Source organism: Pteropus medius, unplaced genomic scaffold (genome assembly GCF_902729225.1).
Source record: "Pteropus medius unplaced genomic scaffold, Ma_sr-lr_union100, whole genome shotgun sequence".
NCBI classification, from domain to species: Eukaryota; Metazoa; Chordata; class Mammalia; order Chiroptera; family Pteropodidae; genus Pteropus; species Pteropus medius.
The window spans coordinates 18,604,367-18,622,588 of record NW_024349796.1 but is presented as its reverse complement, the minus strand read 5'-3'; the positions used below and the strand labels follow the sequence as shown (position 1 = coordinate 18,622,588).

At 63.2% G+C, this 18,222-nt stretch overlaps 1 protein-coding gene and 2 long non-coding RNA genes across 5 annotated transcripts; 2 read left to right on the top strand and 1 right to left on the bottom strand.

The window, feature by feature from the left end:
* The first annotated feature begins 5,060 nt into the window (after window positions 1-5,060).
* Window positions 5,061-12,273, top strand: SYT2 (synaptotagmin 2). Its single transcript, XM_039883597.1, has 8 exons — window positions 5,061-5,343; window positions 6,070-6,233; window positions 7,161-7,280; window positions 7,574-7,741; window positions 8,034-8,201; window positions 9,306-9,423; window positions 10,156-10,289; window positions 12,041-12,273. Exons 1-8 carry the CDS (start codon window positions 5,166-5,168, stop codon window positions 12,245-12,247), a joined length of 1,257 nt encoding a protein of 418 aa, XP_039739531.1. The 5' UTR covers window positions 5,061-5,165; the 3' UTR covers window positions 12,248-12,273.
* Window positions 5,648-12,053, bottom strand: LOC120619289 (uncharacterized). The gene is made up of 2 exons (XR_005657475.1): window positions 8,555-12,053; window positions 5,648-8,177 (listed from the first exon to the last, which is right to left on the bottom strand). It is a non-coding gene; the product is annotated as an uncharacterized LOC120619289 (long non-coding RNA).
* A 393-nt stretch (window positions 12,274-12,666) lies between the features above and the next one.
* Window positions 12,667-17,239, top strand: LOC120619290 (uncharacterized). 3 transcript variants are annotated; one of them, XR_005657478.1, is made up of 3 exons: window positions 12,684-13,166; window positions 15,126-16,350; window positions 16,463-17,239. It is a non-coding gene; the product is annotated as an uncharacterized LOC120619290 (long non-coding RNA). The 3 variants fall into 3 exon arrangements; XR_005657476.1 differs by having other exon boundaries at window positions 12,667-13,166; window positions 15,126-17,239; XR_005657477.1 differs by lacking the exon at window positions 12,684-13,166 and adding an exon at window positions 13,177-14,949 and having other exon boundaries at window positions 15,126-17,239.
* Window positions 17,240-18,222: the final 983 nt, after the last annotated feature.

The following is an 18,222-nucleotide window of genomic DNA, read 5'->3' as shown; positions in this document are numbered from 1 at the left end:
TCTGAGCCCCCTGAACACCTTCCCTCTGGAAGCTGGAAGCTCTCAGACTGCGGAGCAGGAGAGCTCCCTGAGTGGCATCGCTGGGGGGCAGGATGAGAGTTTTCCGGAAACGTGTGAGGGAGATGGGTTGGCGGCGTCTGGGGAGGGTCCCAGGAGCTTCGAGACAGAGCCTGGACCTGGACTTGGAGTCAGGCTTCGTCACTTGCATGATGACTCCAAGGCAGGTGCGCACTGCAGCGTGTGTCCAACCTTCTGTCCCACCGGACAATGTTGCGGGGCTGTGGCGGGTGCCCACACGCACACCTGGGGACAATGGCCAGACACCTGCATTTCCCCGCCGTGTGGCTTCAGGAACGCCCGTGTCCCTTTGAGCCCAGTTCCGGTCCCTGGGTGCAGGCCGGGATTCGGGCTGGTGTGGCAGGAAGCATCCTGGTCACCAAGGCCCCGTGTCCTCGAGGCGGGTGGCCAGCCCTGAGGCTCCTTCCCGCACTCACCCTGTGCGAGGGCCATGCTGTCGCCCAGCAGCGAATCCCAGGTGGACGTCCGGGGCCTCGGTCACTGCCCAGTGTGTGAACGGGCCAGGGCCGAGCAGGTGGAGGTGGCCCTGGCCTGGGGACCGCCCGTGACCGCCAGGCCCCTGCCGTCCCGGAGCATCACGGTGGGATGAAGACTCAGACCCGCGAGGCTGTCCTGGGGACCTCGGGTCCCATCCAGGCCACCACCATGTTCCCCCCAATCCTGCCTGTGACGTCCCTCCCAGTCTCCGAGCCGCAGAACTGCCCGGCTTGCGGCGAGTCCGCCCTGTGCCACCGCTGAGGCTCGCGTGTGGCGGGAGCGCCGGCCGCCGGCCAGCTCGCAGCTCTGCCTGCTCCATAGGCTCGCGTCGCTCTTGGCTGAGGTGTGACTTGGAGTCACCAGGTGTGTACAAACATGGCACGCCCCCAGAGGGCCCCGTGTCCCCACCCGTCACCGTCAGGACTCCCTGCCGACCCTCTGAAGGTTGCCATTCCCATCTCTGGTCCCTTCTGCCACACTCTCCCCAGGTGACTGTCCTCCCAGCCCCTGCCACCTTGTGCCAACGGCTCCCAGCAGCCCCCTCCCGGCAACACCCGCTGCTTCAGCTGGGCCACCCGTGGTGCGTCTGTGTGCCTGTGTCTCTGCACCCTGAGCCTGTCATCTACAGAAGGGAGTGGTGGCTGGAGTGCGCAGCTGCACTCTGCTCCCCGCTTGGAGGGACTGTCAGACCCCCACCCAAGAGCTTGGGAACTAGAAAAAGGGAGCTCAGTGGCCACAGCCTGAGGGGCCACCACGCTGAGTGTCAGAGGGCAGGTGGAGGGAGGGCTTGTCAGTGAGTGGGCACAGGCAGCGGAGAGCCTGGGACAGTGGATAGCCCAGAGAGCGACCCGGCCCAGGTTTGGGCCTCAGAAGGGCTGGGGGCGTTTGTCGGGAAGGCTGCCGGCCTCTGCCCATGGGAGCTGCCGTGTGCCCCCTGCGACCCAGCCCAGCGCCCTGGGAAGGGACGTGGGCATCATGTCATGCTATGCCCACACTGTTCCCGGGCCCCAGGAGCCTCTGAGCAGGTCCCACCCTCATCCTCACTTCACAGGGAGAGAAGCCACCTGCTCAAGCTCACGTGGCCACTAGGGCCGAGCTGAAGCAACGCCAGGCCGTCTGACCCGGGGCCAGGCACTCACTCACATGCGCCCTCCCTGTGCTTCACTTGGCCTCATCCGGCTTCACCTGGCTCCTTCTCCTCAGGGGCACAGCCTCGTAGGCTGGACCCATGCAGAAGTCCACACTGGGACTTTACAATTTGGAGCCTCCCTGAGTCCCCTCCGTCCTCCCGCCTGTTAGCATCCTGACACAGCCGTCCTCCCATTTTTGGCACGGGCATCTGTCCCTCCCCCAGGCCAGGGGAGGACATCTACTTCTTTGGGGAATGTAATTGTGCCCCCGGGACCCGCACGACCCACTTAAGTTCCTGGAGACCACGGCCTGTCAGAGGCACTGGCGGTAATGAGCATCTCACACGCTCCTGGGAGACTAGGCGGCTCGCCCTCTGCCTGCAGCTGACACAGTGATGCCGCCGAGACCCGCCTGCCTCCTGGGGCCGCACGGGGACACCTGCATTCTGCAGTCCCCGTCTGGTCTCAGACCCAGCCCTCGTGCTGCTCATACTTGGATGAAGGTCTCCAGGTGTCTCAGGAACCACGTCTGAAAGCTGAGGGCAGCTGGGAGGGCAAAGCCACTTTGCAAAGGGTGGAGAGAAGGCAGAGGGCCCAGCTCCAAACCTCATGCCCCTTTGGAGGCCGAGGGTCCCATCCCCAGACAGAGGGGCAAGAGGTGACAGTAATGTTGCAGTGGTCCCTTCCACGCCCAAGACCCTGTGGCTCTGAAAGGTGACTCATGCTGGAGTCTGTCTTCCTTATTAGCCGAGGACAGGGCCTTTAGATGTCACTCTGATCCTAGACATGTGGTGTGGCCTGGACCCCAGTTCTCTCTCCCTAGGCCACCTCATTTACCCACATGTGGCCATATGACACACATGCACACCCACCATTCATGCATGGTACCCACACACACGGTGTTTCTGTATGCACATGCAAACACATGATGCACACAGGCACACATGCACTCACATTGCATGTGTTCACACATGGCACAGGTGCATGCACACTCGCACACGTGCAAACACATGATGCACTCACGTTGCACATGTTCACACGTGCACATACACATGGCACATGCGTGCACCTGCACACACTGATCTTTGCCCGGCCTCCCGCCACGCTCCTTCCCAGCTACGTCGTGGGCTCCGCCTGAGTGTGTGGACGGCCTGTCCTTGGCGCTGACACCAGTTTGTGGGTGCGTTCTGCATCACTCGGCCAAAGGGGCCTCACTCTGCCCCCAGCCTCCTCCTTTCCAGGGTCTGAGACTGACTCAGGCCTGGGCCAGTGACTAGCTGTGTGGAGTAGCCCTCGTCCAAGCCGGGGCGGGGGCTGGGGTGTCTCTGACTTTTCTCATAGTGACCGAGGCACCTGCCACCCAGCCCAGCTCTGCTCCTCCCTCCCAACCGCACGTGTGCACTCACACACACCTTGCGCACACGTGCGCACGCACGCTCACGTTGACAGGCCCTTGCTTTCAGCCAAATCCCCAGCCTCCGGCCTGGGCAGGGCAGCGCTCCACAGAGCTGGTGCATTCAAAGCTTGTAACATTCAGTCAAGAAGAAGATGCATCGATTTTTAATGTTCTTTAGCTCAAAACGAAGATGTGCATCTGGCGTGAAGGCTGACTTCTCATGTGGCAGAGCAGCGGCCCATCAATCGCGTCACATAAACACTGCCGAGCCTCAGAGTTCGCTTCCCCCGAGTGCTCCACAGCCTCTGCTCAGTGCGACCAGGACCCCGTGGTCCTACCCTCAAGCCTCACGCTCACAGCTCGTACACACCCAGGTCCTCCGAGGCCCTGTGACACTCTGGGGGCAGACTCCCAGGCCCAACTGTGCATCCCCACTTCCCATGACCTACAGCAGGCACCCCGATGCTTGCTGGTCCCCAAGCTTCCATGTGTCCCCACTCAGTCACCTATCCAGGTTGCTCAGGCACCTGGTGCCAGCCTAGGAAGACCCTGTGTGCATGTGGGGGACCCTGCAGGTGCTGGGTGGGGGGACTCAGCGAGCAGGCGAGGGGCAGAGGGGCCCTTGTCTGCTGGGCTCTGGTGGAGTGCGCTGTGCCTCAGGGCTCACACTGTCTCCCGTTGCTGGGGCCCTGCGGCTGCGGCGGAGGGGAGGGCCCAGGGTTACACAAGGTGCTGAGTGGTAGCAGACCCCACCTGGCCACCGGGCTCTGCAGGCTCACTTCACTCCCACCCACCGCTTCAGCCCCTGTGGGGTGCCTCCCCGAAATCTCTGACCTTTTCCAGTGTGGCCACTGACCACCTGCATCAGAGCGAACAGCCCACTGAGCTGGGCGGGGCTGGGGACCTGCATCTTAACACCTCCCCAGGGGTCTCCCGGGGCAGCCTCCCAGGCCCCTCCGTCCACAGGCCTGACCCCTGCACGCAGCCTTCTCTGCCCAGCGGTGCCGTTCCTGCCCAGGTGGCTCTGAGCCAACAGGCGCTCACTCTGTCCTGCGGTCCCTGAGCACCGGGTCGTTTGTCATCTGCAGCCCTTGCAGCTGCTGATTCTCCAGGGCCGCACCCCGAGCTTTTGGGGAGGGAAATGGGGGCAGCCGTCCAGCCCTGACGACTTGCTGTTCTGGCATCATCTCTGCTCAGATGCAGGTGCCCTGCTCCCTAAGTGGGGCACTGGACGGGGGCCCAGGGTCTTCGACTCTGCTCCCAGCGCTGCCACCAGCAGCTTGTGCTGTGTGGCCTTGGACAAGTCGCTACACCTCTCTGGGCCTCTTCCCACAGGAGCCTTGGGAACTGGTGGCACGTTGTCAGCATCTCTGTTTCCTTAGCTTCTGGTGGGACGAAAAACACCCAAAGAGGGGGTGTGAAAGTCTGTCTCCTTATAGATACCCCGGCACTGTGCAAGTGGCTGGTGAGACCACAGACGTGGGCTAGAGAGCGTGGGTGACCAGAGACAGCCTCTGACCTGCCCAGTTCTTACCATGAGCTTGCTGTGCACCTACTACGTGCTAGTCCAAAGGCCCTGAATTCAAGGGTCTTAAATCCTACTAACAGGAGACAAGTGAAAGACACAACATGCACAGTGTCGGTGATCTGTGCTGTGGAGAGAGTTGAGTGGGGGCTGGGGAGGAGGTGCTGAGGGACCTCGGGGCTGCCGTTAAGTTCGGCGGTGACAGGGACCTCGCCGAGCAGGAGCGGGAGTGGCGTGGAGGTCTGTGGGGACAGCGTTTTAGGCAAGGGAAGGGCAGGTGCCCGTGTGTGTGTGTGTGTGTGTGTGTGTGTGTGTACGGACGCACGCACGTGCAGGAGGCGTGTGTGGCAGCAGAGGAACGGGCAGGGACACGCAGGCTGTGCGGGGATGTCCGTGATGGAATGAGGAGCCTGTGGTTTGTTTTGACAACAGGCCCTCTGCCTGCTGGGCCGAGACATGGTGGGTGACGCACTGGGAGGGCAGGAGCCCCTCCCCACCCAGATCCCCAGGGTGCTCATTCGCCCTTCCCTTCTCATTCACAGCTGTCCCCAGTGCCACCATGAGGAACATCTTCAAGAGGAACCAGGAGCCCATGGTGGCTCCTGCCACCACCACGTCCACGATGCCGGTCGGGCCTGCGGACAACTCCACCGAGAGTGGGGGCGCCGGGGAGACCAAGGAGGACATGTTCGCGGAGCTGAAGGAGAAGTTCTTCAATGAGATGAGCAAGATCCCCTGTGAGTGCCCCTGTGGCGGGCGAGGAGGCCGGAGCTAGGGAGGGCCTAGTGGGCGGGGCCTAGTGGGCGGGGCTGAGGGGCAGCGCTGCGACGGGATTGGCTGGGTTGTTTCCTAATGTTCGGGTTCCAGGCTGGATTATTTGGGGGGCCAAGAATGAGGGCGTGTGGACTGGCGTGATGAGGGGAGCGAGGGGTTTATGTGCCCCAACCTCCAAGGGGACAACGTTCTTGTAAAATCTAGAAAACTCAAAAGGTAAAGCCAAAGTAAGATGAAAAATGATGAAACAAATCACTACTCACGTTCTCCAGTCACACTTGGAAACTACTTTATTTTGGAAGATGGAAAATAAATGTCCCCTTGCTTACTCACTTCCCAGAGGCCCTGCGGGGGAGCAGCCCTAGGGCGAGAGAGGGGCTTTGGGGACCACGGGGAGCCACCCAGGGCCAGCCCCCGGGGTTGAGCATGGGGTGGGCCTCGGGGTCCTCCCACCTGTCTGATAGGGCCCTCCCATCTCCTGGCTGCTGCCATTCCTCGGGCAGGTGCATCCTCAGGCAGCTAAGGGCAGAGCCAGGTGTTAATGATGAAAGCCGCGTCAAGCATCTCACCTGCAGATGCGCAGTGAGCGTGGGACTAGATACGGGGCGTGGGCGCTGGAGGCCGCAGACCCCGCGCGCGCGCGGGGCTGCGAGGCAGGCGGCGCTGACCCGGCCTTCCCCGCGGGGCAGTGCCGCCCTGGGCGCTGGTCGCCATCGCCGTGGTCGCCGGCCTGCTGCTGCTCACCTGCTGCTTCTGCGTCTGCAAGAAATGCTGCTGCAAGAAGAAGAAGAAGAAGGAGAAAGCCAAGGGCGCGAAGAACGCCATGAGCATGAAGGACATGAAAGGGGCACAGGTAGGGTGGCGGGGCTCCCGCCACGAGCGGCCCTGCAGCCCGCCCCCGGGGCCGCGACGGGCCCCCCACTGGGACAAAACCTGGGAAAGAGCGCCCCCAGGAGGCCACACGGGGCCTGGAGACCACCTCTGGCTGGGGCGGGCGGGGCGGGCAGGGCCAGGCGGGCGCCCCTAGGCCGGTCAAATTGGGTTTGCTTTCTGGTCCTTCATCCTTAGGGCTGCTCAGCCCAGAAGGCCCTAGTTCCCTTTTTCGAGCTGACAGAGACTTCTGGCTTCACCTTCCCAGCTGGGGTGACTGGGAAGAATCTTTTGCTCAAGGAATCAACACGGGGGAGGATGGAGGGAAGTGCCTGATCTCAGGAAGTCAGCCGGGGAGCAAAGTGGCCTTTGTGTGCTTGTGTGTGAGCTCGTGTATGCGCGCGCGCGTGTGTGGAGGGGCTTCGGGAACGCCCTGGGCCTGGCCCAGCCCCGCCGAGCAGCTGCGACTTCCCCGGCTGGTCTCAGCGGCTGGGTCTGTTCTTACGGCACTTTCCTCCTCCTCCTGCCTGCGTGGACTCGCCGCTGCTCCCTGCCACCCGGGTGCCCTCCTGGACGCCCTCCGGTAGGTCTTGCCCAGGGTGGGAGAGGCCGGAGCTGGGGGAGGCATTGGGGAGGGGCCGACAAGGGAAGCACCCCCATCCCCCCAAGCTGCTGTGGGGCGCTTGGCACAGCGCCTGGCCTCCCTGCACTGGGCCTCGCAGGGGCGGCACACCCAAGCGCAGAGCTGGGGCTTTGAGGGGCTGTGAGTACCCCGGATAGCACCACGCCCCCTATACCCAGTGCTGAGCCAGGGTCTGCATAGGGGGCTGGCTTCCCGTTGTCCCTGTGCCAAGCTAGGCTGCTCTGTTCTTCTGGTAACGTGTCCCTTCTCCCCACAGCCCCCCGCCAGGACGATGACGATGCAGAAACGGGTCTGACTGAGGGCGAGGGGGACGGAGAAGAGGAGAAGGAGCCTGAGAACCTGGGCAAGCTGCAGTTCTCCCTGGACTATGACTTTCAGGCTAACCAGGTGTGCGGGGCTGGGCCCCTCGCGGCCTGTGCGGGCATCCAGGCCACACAGGTGCCCAGCTGGCTCTCGGGAAGGGCCCCTGGCTAGCTCCGCTGTAGACCTGCCCACCAACTGGGCAAACCCGTCGCCCTCTCAACTTCAGTGTCCCCAATTCTTGGGGGTGGAGATGGGGCCCAGTCTCGCACTAGCAGCAGCCTGCCCTCCCCTCGCAGCTGCCTGCTGCCAGGGCTGGTCCAGGCACAGCCGGTGCCGGAGCAGCCCTGAGACGCCAGCTCTGCTCACTCTCTCCCCAGCTGACCGTCGGCGTCCTGCAGGCTGCCGAACTGCCCGCCCTGGACATGGGCGGCACCTCTGACCCTTACGTCAAAGTCTTCCTCCTCCCAGACAAGAAGAAGAAATACGAGACCAAAGTCCATCGGAAGACACTGAACCCTGCCTTCAACGAAACCTTCACCTTCAAGGTGACAAGGGCTGGATGTCGGTGCCGGGTGTCTCCTGACCCGTTACCAGGTCCCAGCTGCAGGCCTTTCCTTGGTCCTTGGCTGCAGCTGAGGTCCGGGAGGCAGTTCCGTTGGGGACAGTGGCCACGTGTGAGACTCCGCCCAGGCCCCTGGAGGACCAGGATTCCCCACCCTGTGCTCTGCTCCCCAGGTTCAGGGGACTTGTGTCTCTACAGACTGGCCAGGAGTCCCACAGGCCAGAGCTCTGCCCACAGCACCCCTAGCTGCCCTCTCTGCCCCTCTGTGCCTGCAGGTGCCATACCAGGAGCTGGGGGGCAAAACCCTGGTGATGGCCATCTACGACTTTGACCGCTTCTCCAAACACGACATCATCGGGGAGGTGAAGGTGCCCATGAACACCGTGGACCTGGGCCAGCCTGTTGAGGAGTGGCGGGACCTGCAGGGTGGGGAGAAGGAGGAGGTGAGGGCAGAGACCGGGCATGATGGCGCTGGGGCCGAGCTTCCGGGTCGCATTAGGATCTGGCTGTGAGGCCCTGGGCTCCTCGCCTAATGTCCTTGGACCTGGGTGTTCTCCTTCATTCTCTGCAGGGGGGATGACATCTGTGTAAAGCTCGTGTCTCATAGGTGCGTGGCATCTGGCAGGTGCTCAAGGAAACAACATGCTCACTCTATTACTCCGAAACTTGTCATTTAGAGCCAGTGAGTCCGGGCTCTGCCTCAGTTTACCCACAAGGGGAGCCCACGTTTGTTCTAAAGGACTCTCAGCATTGGGGCGTGTCCCTCTAGCAACGGCCACAGTGTTCACTCACTTACCAAATACTTAGCAAGCACCCTCCGTGGACCCAAACACGCCGTTTGTCTCGGCCGAGCCCCTGTAGTGTGCTGGGCATAGTCCCTGGCAGTGATGCAGGGGGAAGAAGAGACGCTTGAGACATCTTTCCTCACCTGAGGGTTTGCGTGTGTTGAGGAAGGGCCCACACCCAGAGCCCGACGGGGGCGAGGTGGCCCATCTCTGAGCTGTGACTGCGGCGGGTGTCGGCAGCGGTCTTGGGAGCCAGCAGCCTTGGCTCCTCTCACTCCCCCTGGCCCTGTGCCCAGTTGTCATGGGACTCTGAGCACGTCCTCTCCCCCCAAACCCGTCTCTCGCTGGTCACAAGGAACCCTCGCCCTGTCTGCATGAAAGAGGTGCAGGGACAGCGACATAAGAGATGCAAAGTGCTTTAAAAACCACACATCCCTCTGCAAGAGGAATGGCCAGCAGGAGGGAGCTGGCTCAGTGGGAGGAGGAATTGGAGGAAGCCTTCCGAGATACTCCATCTCCAAGGCCCTTGGACATGAGCCTTGATGCCACCTGGTCACCCTGAGGGGCTGTGTTGGGCAGCGGCAGGAGGTCACGGGGTCAGCCGCTGAGATGCCTGCTCAGCCATCACAGATTGTGGGGCCTGGGGATGGAGGGAGCTGGGCTCACACCACTGCCTTGCTAGTCTCAGGAAGACTGGTCGTCCTTGCTAGAGAAAGTGGGATGGCTGACATGACTCCAGGTCCCTTCTCTCTCTCTGGACAGCCAGAGAAGCTGGGGGACATCTGCACCTCCTTGCGCTATGTACCCACGGCCGGGAAGCTCACGGTCTGCATCCTGGAGGCCAAGAACCTGAAGAAGATGGACGTGGGCGGCCTCTCAGGTACATGCAGAGCTTCTGGCTGCCACTGGGTGGCAGCAGCGAGTCAGTCTCTGCCGGAGCTCCAGCATGCACACCCAGCATGCACACCCACCGGGAGGGGTCTCCGAACAGCTGCGGGTCCTGGGGGCAGGACCAGGTAGCAGAAGTCTAGTTGCTGACTCCCACTTTCTCTGAGGGCTCCCTGCCCCTCTGAACTGCCTTCCCGTGCTCCCCTTCCAGGCCCTGGGCGCCACCGGAGAAAGGACCCCTCAGATGAGTCAGTAACCTAGGATTCTCCTGTCAGGGAAGCATAGGCAGTGGACGGGGCTCGCCATCTGTGGTGCCACCAAAATCTGTGACGCTTCTCCGGGACAGGCTCTGGGGCTCTGCTGTGGAAGGGGGCTGGAGGAGGGGAGTGCTCTGGGTGGGGCTGGCCCACAGCACAGGCGGGGTGTTCCGGTGGCATGGCCAATCACCGTACCTCCCCGAGCAGCAGCTGGTGCTTGGGCTTTGACTAGCAGGTCCAGCTGCCAGCCCTGTCCCTAACCCATGGTGTGGCCCTGGCAGATCACGTCCTTTCTGTGGGCTTTGGTTTTTCGTCTGCAAGGTCAGGGATGGCAGGTGGAGGTCGTCCTTAGCAGCCCTCCGCCCTGCCTGGGACAGACATCGCCAAGCCGCCCTCACTCTTCTGGACTCAGTGGCCACGGGCGGGTGGGGCTGACCGGACCTCTGGGCCGCGCCTCTCCCGTGCAGACCCCTATGTCAAGATCCACCTGCTGCAGAGCGGCAAGAGGCTCAAAAAGAAGAAGACGACGGTGAAGAAGAAGACTCTGAACCCCTACTTCAACGAGTCCTTCAGCTTCGAGGTCCCCTTCGAGCAGATCCAGGTGCTGGGCGGGGCTGGCGGGCCAACACATGGGGACAGAGCCACTTTGCCCATTGGGGGGCCTCCAGGGGAGGCGAGTGTGGCCAGTGGTCCTTTGGGGCGGGGAGGGGGAACGGGATTCGGAGCTGCTGAGGAGGTGGGCTGGCTGCCTCCTTGGTCCCGCCTGGGCCATCTCCGCCCCGTTCTGCTGCCCAGGTCTGTACCCAGCTCCTCTGACCCCTTCCTCTCTCCGCCTCCCCTCCCTCCCACCAGCCAGTCCTCTACGTGTTGGGGGTGAGGCCTGTTTCCCACCACTTCCGGCATGAGCGGGTCTGACCCTGGCAGGACAGGAGACCCCCAGCATCTGGGCTGCAATGGGGGGGGCTTGGAGTCTTGGTCACTCCTTCTTTGTAAGGAGCTGTCCCTCATCACCCCCGCCCTCTCCAGGGGGGCCGGGGGCGAGGGTGCTAAGGCGATCCTCAGAGTTCGTGTTGTCATTTGTGGAGAATTCTTCAAGGGAACGGAGGCAGCTCAGCGATGTCAGACCCAGGGAAGTTCTCATTTTGGGGAACTTAAGACTGTTCTGGCCCAGGAATCTCAGATGTGACGTGTCCCGAACCAGCACAGTGCCCTCCTCTATTCCCCTGCAGCCAAACCTGCTCCGTCCGAATTCTCTGATTTCAATGAGTGGCCCCGCCACCTACCCAGATGCCCGAGCCGGACACCTGGCTGTCACCTTAGAGCCCCTGCCCCTCTGCATTCTCCTTTGCCCCACACGCTTTGCTGAGCATTTCCTAAGTGCCAGGAACTTGCTGGACGCCAGAGACACAAATGGGTAATAGACACGGCCCCTGGTCTCAAGGAGCTGACAGTCAGGACAGAGGGGTGTCACAGGCCACTGGGACAAGGATGTGAAGACTGTGAACAGTGCAGGGGAGGCTTGGTCCCAGAGGATGAGTCTGAGCTGGCTGGGTTGGGTGGGAGAAGGGCACTGAGGGTCCCTCAGGCAACCCAGCTGGCCACCAAGTCCCCTGAGTCTCCCCTGGACGCCTCTCCAATCCGGCCCGCACTTTCTTCCCACTGCCACGGCCTGGGCTCAGGTACCGACACCTGCCCTCCCAGACCGCTGTCCCCCTGCCATCGTCCCGTCCCTCCTCCACCCCGCGCCAGGTTCTGCACCAAAATGCCCAGGCTGCCGTCTCGCCAAGGCTGCGGGGGCTCCCTGCTGCTTGCCGAGAGGATAAAAGTTGTGCTCCTTGGCTGACCCCAGGCCCTGCCAACCCCATTCCTGCCTCTGCCTCACACTGGACCTCACACTCTGAACTCCACCTGTTTCCCTGACACCACATGCACTCACGTCTCCGTGCGGCCGCCCGGGCTGATCTTCCTCCCTGGGACCCTCTTCTCTCTTTCCGGCCTGGAGAAACCCTCAGTCTTCACCTCCAAGCTCATAGTCGCCTCCTCCGCGAAGCCTTCCCGATTCCTCCCGAGTTCCCCTAGTATCTCGTGCTCACCTCCCTGTGTAACGCCATGGCTTTGCTTTAGGCGTCGGCGCCTGTGTCTGCTGCCTTCCTGGGAGGTGGGACCCCCCCTCCGCTTTCGCTCTTCCGCAGCGCCGCGGGCGCCCCGAGGTCGGCACGGGGCCCGGAGCACTGTCCCTGATCCAGGAGCGCCCAGGGGCAGGAACAGGCCGCTCGCCACGCGCGCCAGTCACCTGGCGGCGCCGGAGTCCCGGCCCTCGCCCGCCAACCCCTGCCCCTCCGTCCCCTGCAGAAAGTCCAGGTGGTGGTCACCGTGCTGGACTACGACAAGCTGGGCAAGAACGAAGCCATCGGCAAGATCTTCGTGGGCAGCAACGCCACGGGCACGGAGCTGCGGCACTGGTCCGACATGCTGGCCAACCCCCGCAGGCCCATCGCCCAGTGGCACTCGCTCAAGCCGGAGGAGGAGGTGGACGCGCTCCTGGGCAAGAACAAGTAGGCGGCGGCGGCCGCCACGCCGACGAGAGCCGGAGCTACAATACCTCAGTCGCGCAACCTTAGAGGCTCCCCTGCCATTTGTTCGTGCTCGTGTCCCTGTTTGTCCCTCCTTTCTGTCTTCTTAAGGACCAACGTCCCTCCGATGGCCGCGAGGAGCGTCCCCTCGGCGGTGAGAGAGAAGCCTGGCTCTCGTCATCGTCCCGGGAGCTGTCCTGCGGCGCGTCCGGCCGCGGCGCCCTCGCTCTCCCGCAGCGCCCCCCGCGCCTCGAGGAGCGAGGCCGCCTTTGCACGGAGTCGCAGCGCTCCCGGCTTCGAGCGCTCGGGGCCGGCAAGATGGCGGCGCTTCCGGTTCCTGCCGCGGACGTGAGGGGCGGGGCCGGAAGCGCCTCACGCCGCGCGCACGCCCGGCAGCGTCGCCGGCGCCAGCCTCGGGCCGCGCAGCCGCGCTAAGAGACGGCCCTGCGGGGACGCGGACGCGGACGGGCGCTCGGGCTGCGCCGGACGTCGGCTCGTGCGCGTGGAGCGGGCTCGGGGCTCGCGGCAGAGGCTCGCATCGTCCTCGCGGGCGGCGACGTGTGGACACCCGGTGCCGCCGCAGCCTCCCTGACGTCGCGCGGCCGCCCCGCCGGCGCGGTTCCTGGGACGTTGGTGGCCGCGGCCTGTCCCGGGTGGGCCAGGCTCTCCGCAGGGACTGTCCCCCTTGTGGACAGCAGCAAATTCAGAAGCAGCGGCGGACCCGCTCCTCAGAAAGGCCAGAACGACCCTCCGGAGCTTCGTCTCCTCCAGGGACAAGGACGCCCCGCGGCCTCGCTCGCCTGCGCTCCTGCCTGTGCTCGCTCCTTTCGCTGTCCGAAGACGTCGCCTGCAGCGCCCGAGCTTTCAAGGGCGCTTTGCCTGTCGTTGCGCCCCCTGAGGTCCAGGTGAGAGGGGAGGCCGGGGGCAGGTGGCAGAGTCCCTGCAGGACGCCCACGGCGGCGCCCCGAGCCGCCCGGCCCGCCGCAGGCCGTGGGCAGCGGCGCGACCCGGGGCGGACCCGCGCCACGCTCCCCGGGGACACGTCCCTCTGGGTCCCGCGGCACCGCGTCTTTTCCCAGTGGGTGGCGGGGACCCTGCCAAGGCTTCTACCCCACAGTTGCGTCCCCGTCCTCCTCGTGTTCCCGCACTGATAAAAAGCCATATATATGTTAGGTTTGCACTGAGTGCCCTGCTAAACCTTTGTCCCTGGCTCCGGAGTCAGCGCCACGTGACCAGAGGCCAGGCCACTTCCTTGGCCCCGTCTCCCATCCCTGCGTCCCTTCCTGCAGCCTCTCTCTCCCGTCCATGAAGCCCCCAGGCCCTTTCCTCCTGGGAGTCTCTCCCAGCAAAAATGGCAGCACGCTCTGTCCTGCCCTCTCTGGGCCACCTCAGCTTCCCGTAGGCACCCGAGACAGGTGGACGCTGTTGCAGAAAATCAGGCTTTGAGGATCCAGTGTGACCAAGGTGCAGAGTCTTTGTGCCTCTGCTCTCTGCTGTGCCACCCTTTGTGGTTGGGGTGGGGGAGGGAGCATCTCTGCCAGAAGCAGGGAGCAGGGCTCAGCCTCGCCCCCTTTGGGAGCAGCGTCTTGCTCGTGGCCTGGGGCCTGGGGCGTGGGGCGTTGTTCGTTGCGGACGCTGTGCGAGTGCTCAACCACGAGGGGGGCGGACTCTGACAAGGACTGCGAGCTCTGGCCCCTGGGACAGCAGGGTGCCTGCAAGGGCGCGCATCAGAGTCACTGGCTCTTCTCCCTCCTCAGAGCTGTGGGACCTTGGTGCTTTCTCAGGGTCTCCTCGCACTCATCCCCTCCCGGTGTCCCACAAACCTCACAGACCCGCCCCCATCAACCTCAGCCCCCTCCCGTCATTCTCCCAGCCTTTCCCAGCCGTATTTTCACCCCTGGGGGGGCCTCTCTGCTCACAAACCAAGTTCAGCCCTGCCAGAGCCCAGGACTGGCCACGGTCCTGACGGAGAGGAAAGAAATCGAGAGGCAGCTCTGGTGGCTTGGATGTCCGTGGGCCTGGAGACAGAGCCTGGGTTTTGTCGCCCTCTAGGGGCAACCTTGAGGGGCAGGGACAGTTGGCAGAGAGATGGAGTGACCTGGGCGTAGGGGGCAATTCCCTTCCAGGTTCAGCAGGTCCTGAGATGGATACTTGGCCCAGATGAGCCCTCCTAGCAGAAGGCACCTGTCGGGGCCCGCGAGCTAGGCAGAGTTTTTTCCACCTGAGGGGTGACGTTACCCAAACCTCAGAGCGCCATTCTGAACCCTCACTGCCATGCAGGTTTCTTTGTGGGGCCATTAGGGACCTGGGGTGCCGCCCGAAGTGGGATGGAGTGAGGGTCTGGAGGCCTCTGGGGAACTGTTCCAGGGAGAGGTGAAGGAAGAGGTGGAGACCATGAAACCCAAACCCAACCCCACCCAGAACCTGGGGTGAGGCCGGGAAGCTCTGCCTTTTCTCCTTGAGGATCATTCCAGAAGGGAGACTAGCTCTGTCAGAGTGACAGGCAGATGTTTGCACTTTGGTGGCTGAAGCTGAGGCGGGGGAGCAGGAAGGAGCTGGGGCCGCTCCAGAAGTGAGGAGAGCTGCCTCTCCGGGGGCTTCGGCAGAAGGGCTCTGCCACTGTCTCAGATCCGGTCCTGTCCCTCCCGGGGAGCCGCGCCCAGCTTGTCTTCCTCAGGGTCACTCTGGGTAACTTTGCTGCCTGGGCTTCAGTGGAGGGAGGGAGGGCTTATAGCAGCCTCCAGGTGCTGGGGTGCTGGTGGGGGGCGGGGCAGAGAGGTGGAGAAACCTCCCCTGGGTTGGGCGCGGAGTGAGAGACCCCATGTTTCTTTAGCACCCTGGGTTAATTCTTGGTCTCACCTAAGCTCCTACAGAGAGGATGTCCCTTTCTCAAATGTCAGAAGAGACTGAGCTAGGAGCTGCCCCCGCCCCTTCTCCTGCTCCCCAACCTCAGGCTGGCGGGGCCGTCCTCAGAGCCCCCGGGGTGGCAGACAGGGAAGCTTCTCAAGGCCTGATCTTGGCGGCCCAGAACCCCATGGTATGGTTGCCAGATTTGGCAAATAAAAATACGGGATGCCCAGTTGAATGTAAATTTCAGATAAACAGCGAATAATTTTAAAGTCTAACTCTGTCCTAGGCACCATTCGGGACATCGTTGTCTCCCTGAAATTCCGATGTAAGTGGCCATCCTGTGTTTTACCCTTGTCCACTGCTCCCCTCGCCCCTCAGTCTCACGGGCCAGAGACTAGTCACCAAGGATTTCACTTAAACTGTTTTGTGAGATGCAGTATTGATAAGGGGACACTGTGACTTGAAGACACATGAATATACTTTATTTTTTAAGCGACAACAAAACAAGAACCTTCTGAAGCCATTTGAGCCTCATCCGCCCCACACGCGGTTAGTTGTACCCAGAAGACGGTAGTTATCTGTAGACACGGACCGACCTCGCTCCAGCGAGATGCATGTCGCCGACTCCTGTAGCAGCGCATGGCGGAGCTGCGCGCCCGGCCCCACGCTCTGTGCAGCTGTGGAGGCTGCTCCTTTGCGTCTATGTCATGAAGTCTGTCCCCCTCCACCCCCTGCCTTGCTCCTTGGGAATCCCCAGCGGGAGCCGTTACCTGCCCTGCCGTGGGGGATGCTGGAGGACGGCTGGCGCCCTGGAGGCCTGTCCCCGCTAGCTGCACACCTGTCCGCAGAGGTGACATTCTATGTACCATGCCCTGTGTCAAGCCCAATGTCTGGTTTCCCAGTGGCTTCTGTGTCCTGTGTATGTGTGGTGTCTCCTTCACCCACTGTGTGACTTAACTGAAAGCCATAAAGGGCTCCTGCTGGAGACTGGCCTTGCCTCTTTCCAGGAGCCCCCGTCCCCCTGCCTGGCTCCCCACAGAACACTCATGAAGGGCTTGCCTGCTGCCACCTCCTGCTCTCAGCCTCGTGTCAGCAGGACAGATGGTGTCTAGGGCTTCTGGTGGGGCCTCAGGTGTTGCCAGCGGTCCTGGCAAGCTGTCTCCCTCCACCCGGGTTGACCGTCCAAGCCCATCCCCACCCTGCAGTGGTGGGGCCGTGGGGGGCACTCCAGAGCTTCAGGTACCTTTCTGGGGGGCTGCGGGGTCAGGGTCTCTGGGCGGTAGTGGAGGGGTGTCCTGGGGGAAGCCAGAGAAGCCATGGGCTCTGCTCTTCCCCTGTGTCCCTCCTGCAGTGTGACGGCACAGGCGTGAAGGGGTGCCTCTGAGAGCAGTGGGCAGGTGCCATGGCATCGCTTGGGGGACCCCACAGCCCCCCATCAGTGCCCCAGGGCAGCCAGCCAGGTGCACCCAGTGGTAAGGGTGGGAGAGGTCCCAGGCCATCATGTCGAACCAAGGGTGTACAGGTAGGTCCCATCTTGCGGCCCTGGCCTCAGGACCCCACGAGGACAGACACGTCCTGGGAACACGGGGGGTGAGGACTGTGGGTCAGGGGGGCGTGTTAGGCAGGCTGAGCCTCGATGCCTGAGCACACTGCGGCCCAGGGATCCCTGCGCGGGGGACACGGAAGGTGGGGAGAGAGGAGGGGCTGTGTCTGAGCCGGTGGGGTCAGGTGCTCAGAGACATCACCCCCCACCCCCCACAGTGGCCAGTGAGGGTAAGTGCATCTGCTGAGGCAGAGCAGGTGATGGATGGTGGGGGCGTCCCCACCCAGCCGCCTCTGTCGCTCAAGCCTGACCACCGTGCCCTGACCACCATCTGAGAACTTGATGCTTTCGGAAAGCTTCCAGCCCAGGCGGTGGGCCCTGGCCTGCCCCGGTCCCCCAAGTGCAGTGGCCCCGCCAGGACCCCTGCCTGTCTTCCTGGGACGACACGTGCACCCTGCCCTCCCCCCGCTCCCGCTTGGCCGTGCTCCCCACCCTCCTTGCGTGGACTCTGGTTCTTGTCTGATGCTCTTGTCAAACTGTCATTTTGTAATGAGCTGCGTCTCCTTATTAAATTAGCTGAAAGAACTCTGGGGTGGGGGGTCTCCAGTTCTGTTTGTTGGGTGGGGGGTCAGCAAGACAGTGGTGGGGGAATACCAGGTGGGCAGGGACCGCGGTGTCCTCAGGACGGCTTTTCCAGGGAGCGTCTCCTGGGAAGCTGGGGATGGTCCCCGTCCTCGAAGCCCTTCTGCAGAGCTGGACCTGGGGACAGGCCCAGTCCAACAGATGCGGGGAGGTAGGCCCTCGGGGTTGCGATTTTGGGAGGTGAGGGTGCCTGTGCACCCTCCGTGGCCTGTTGCAAAGAACCTCCAGTGTCTGCCTCTGAGCTGGAAGCGTGAGAGACGAGACTGGGCTGCAGCATTTTCAGGGACACAGAAGGCAGGTGGCCGTGCCTGCAGGCCTGGGTGGGGTCCAGCTCCGTCCTTAGGCGCCAGGCCAATCTGTGGACGTTCTCTAGGCCCTGAGGGCAGCTTGGCCAGAGGGTGGGAGATGGCCCCAGGCTTCAGCAGTGAGGTCTGAGCAGGGCCACGGCCTCCCAGCTTTAGTCCCTTGCAGGGAGGCTGGGGAGCTACCTAGCGAGGGGCCAGGCCTGCTTGCATGGGGACAGGATTTATTGGGAGGGTCCCGTCCTTGGCCACCACCTGGCGACTGGTGCAGCCGTCCCCACAGGGCTCGCCAGGTCCAGGAGTCCGTAGGCCCCCGGGGTCCCTTGCGTCACACTAGCTCCTTTGCCTCTGTCCTGGTTCCAGAACAGGTGGAGCGTTTCAGCAGGACCTCGTGTGTGGGGGCCACATGCTGCTGGGTGACAGCACAGTGATGAACCATTCCTCCGGGCCACCCGTGTGTGCGCCCTCAGAAACCACAGGGCTGGCTGAGCCGCAGGCGGGGCTGGCCGCAGGCGGGGCTGGCCGGGACAAACCAGAGCCAACCTGGCCAGGCGAGGTCACTCCCGGCCGCCCACTTGCAGACCCTGCCAGGGCCCCAGTGGCCGCCTCCTGGGCCCAGTCCCC

Bases quoted from the DNA above. Each gene is read 5' to 3' on its own strand.
- SYT2 (XM_039883597.1), top strand. From the start codon at position 5,166: ATGAGGAACATCTTCAAGAGGAACCAGGAGCCCATGGTGGCTCCTGCC. The intron at 5,344-6,069 runs GTGAGTGCCCCT...CCCGCGGGGCAG, and splicing joins TGAGATGAGCAAGATCCCCT to TGCCGCCCTGGGCGCTGGTC. The intron at 9,424-10,155 runs GTACATGCAGAG...TCTCCCGTGCAG, and splicing joins GGACGTGGGCGGCCTCTCAG to ACCCCTATGTCAAGATCCAC.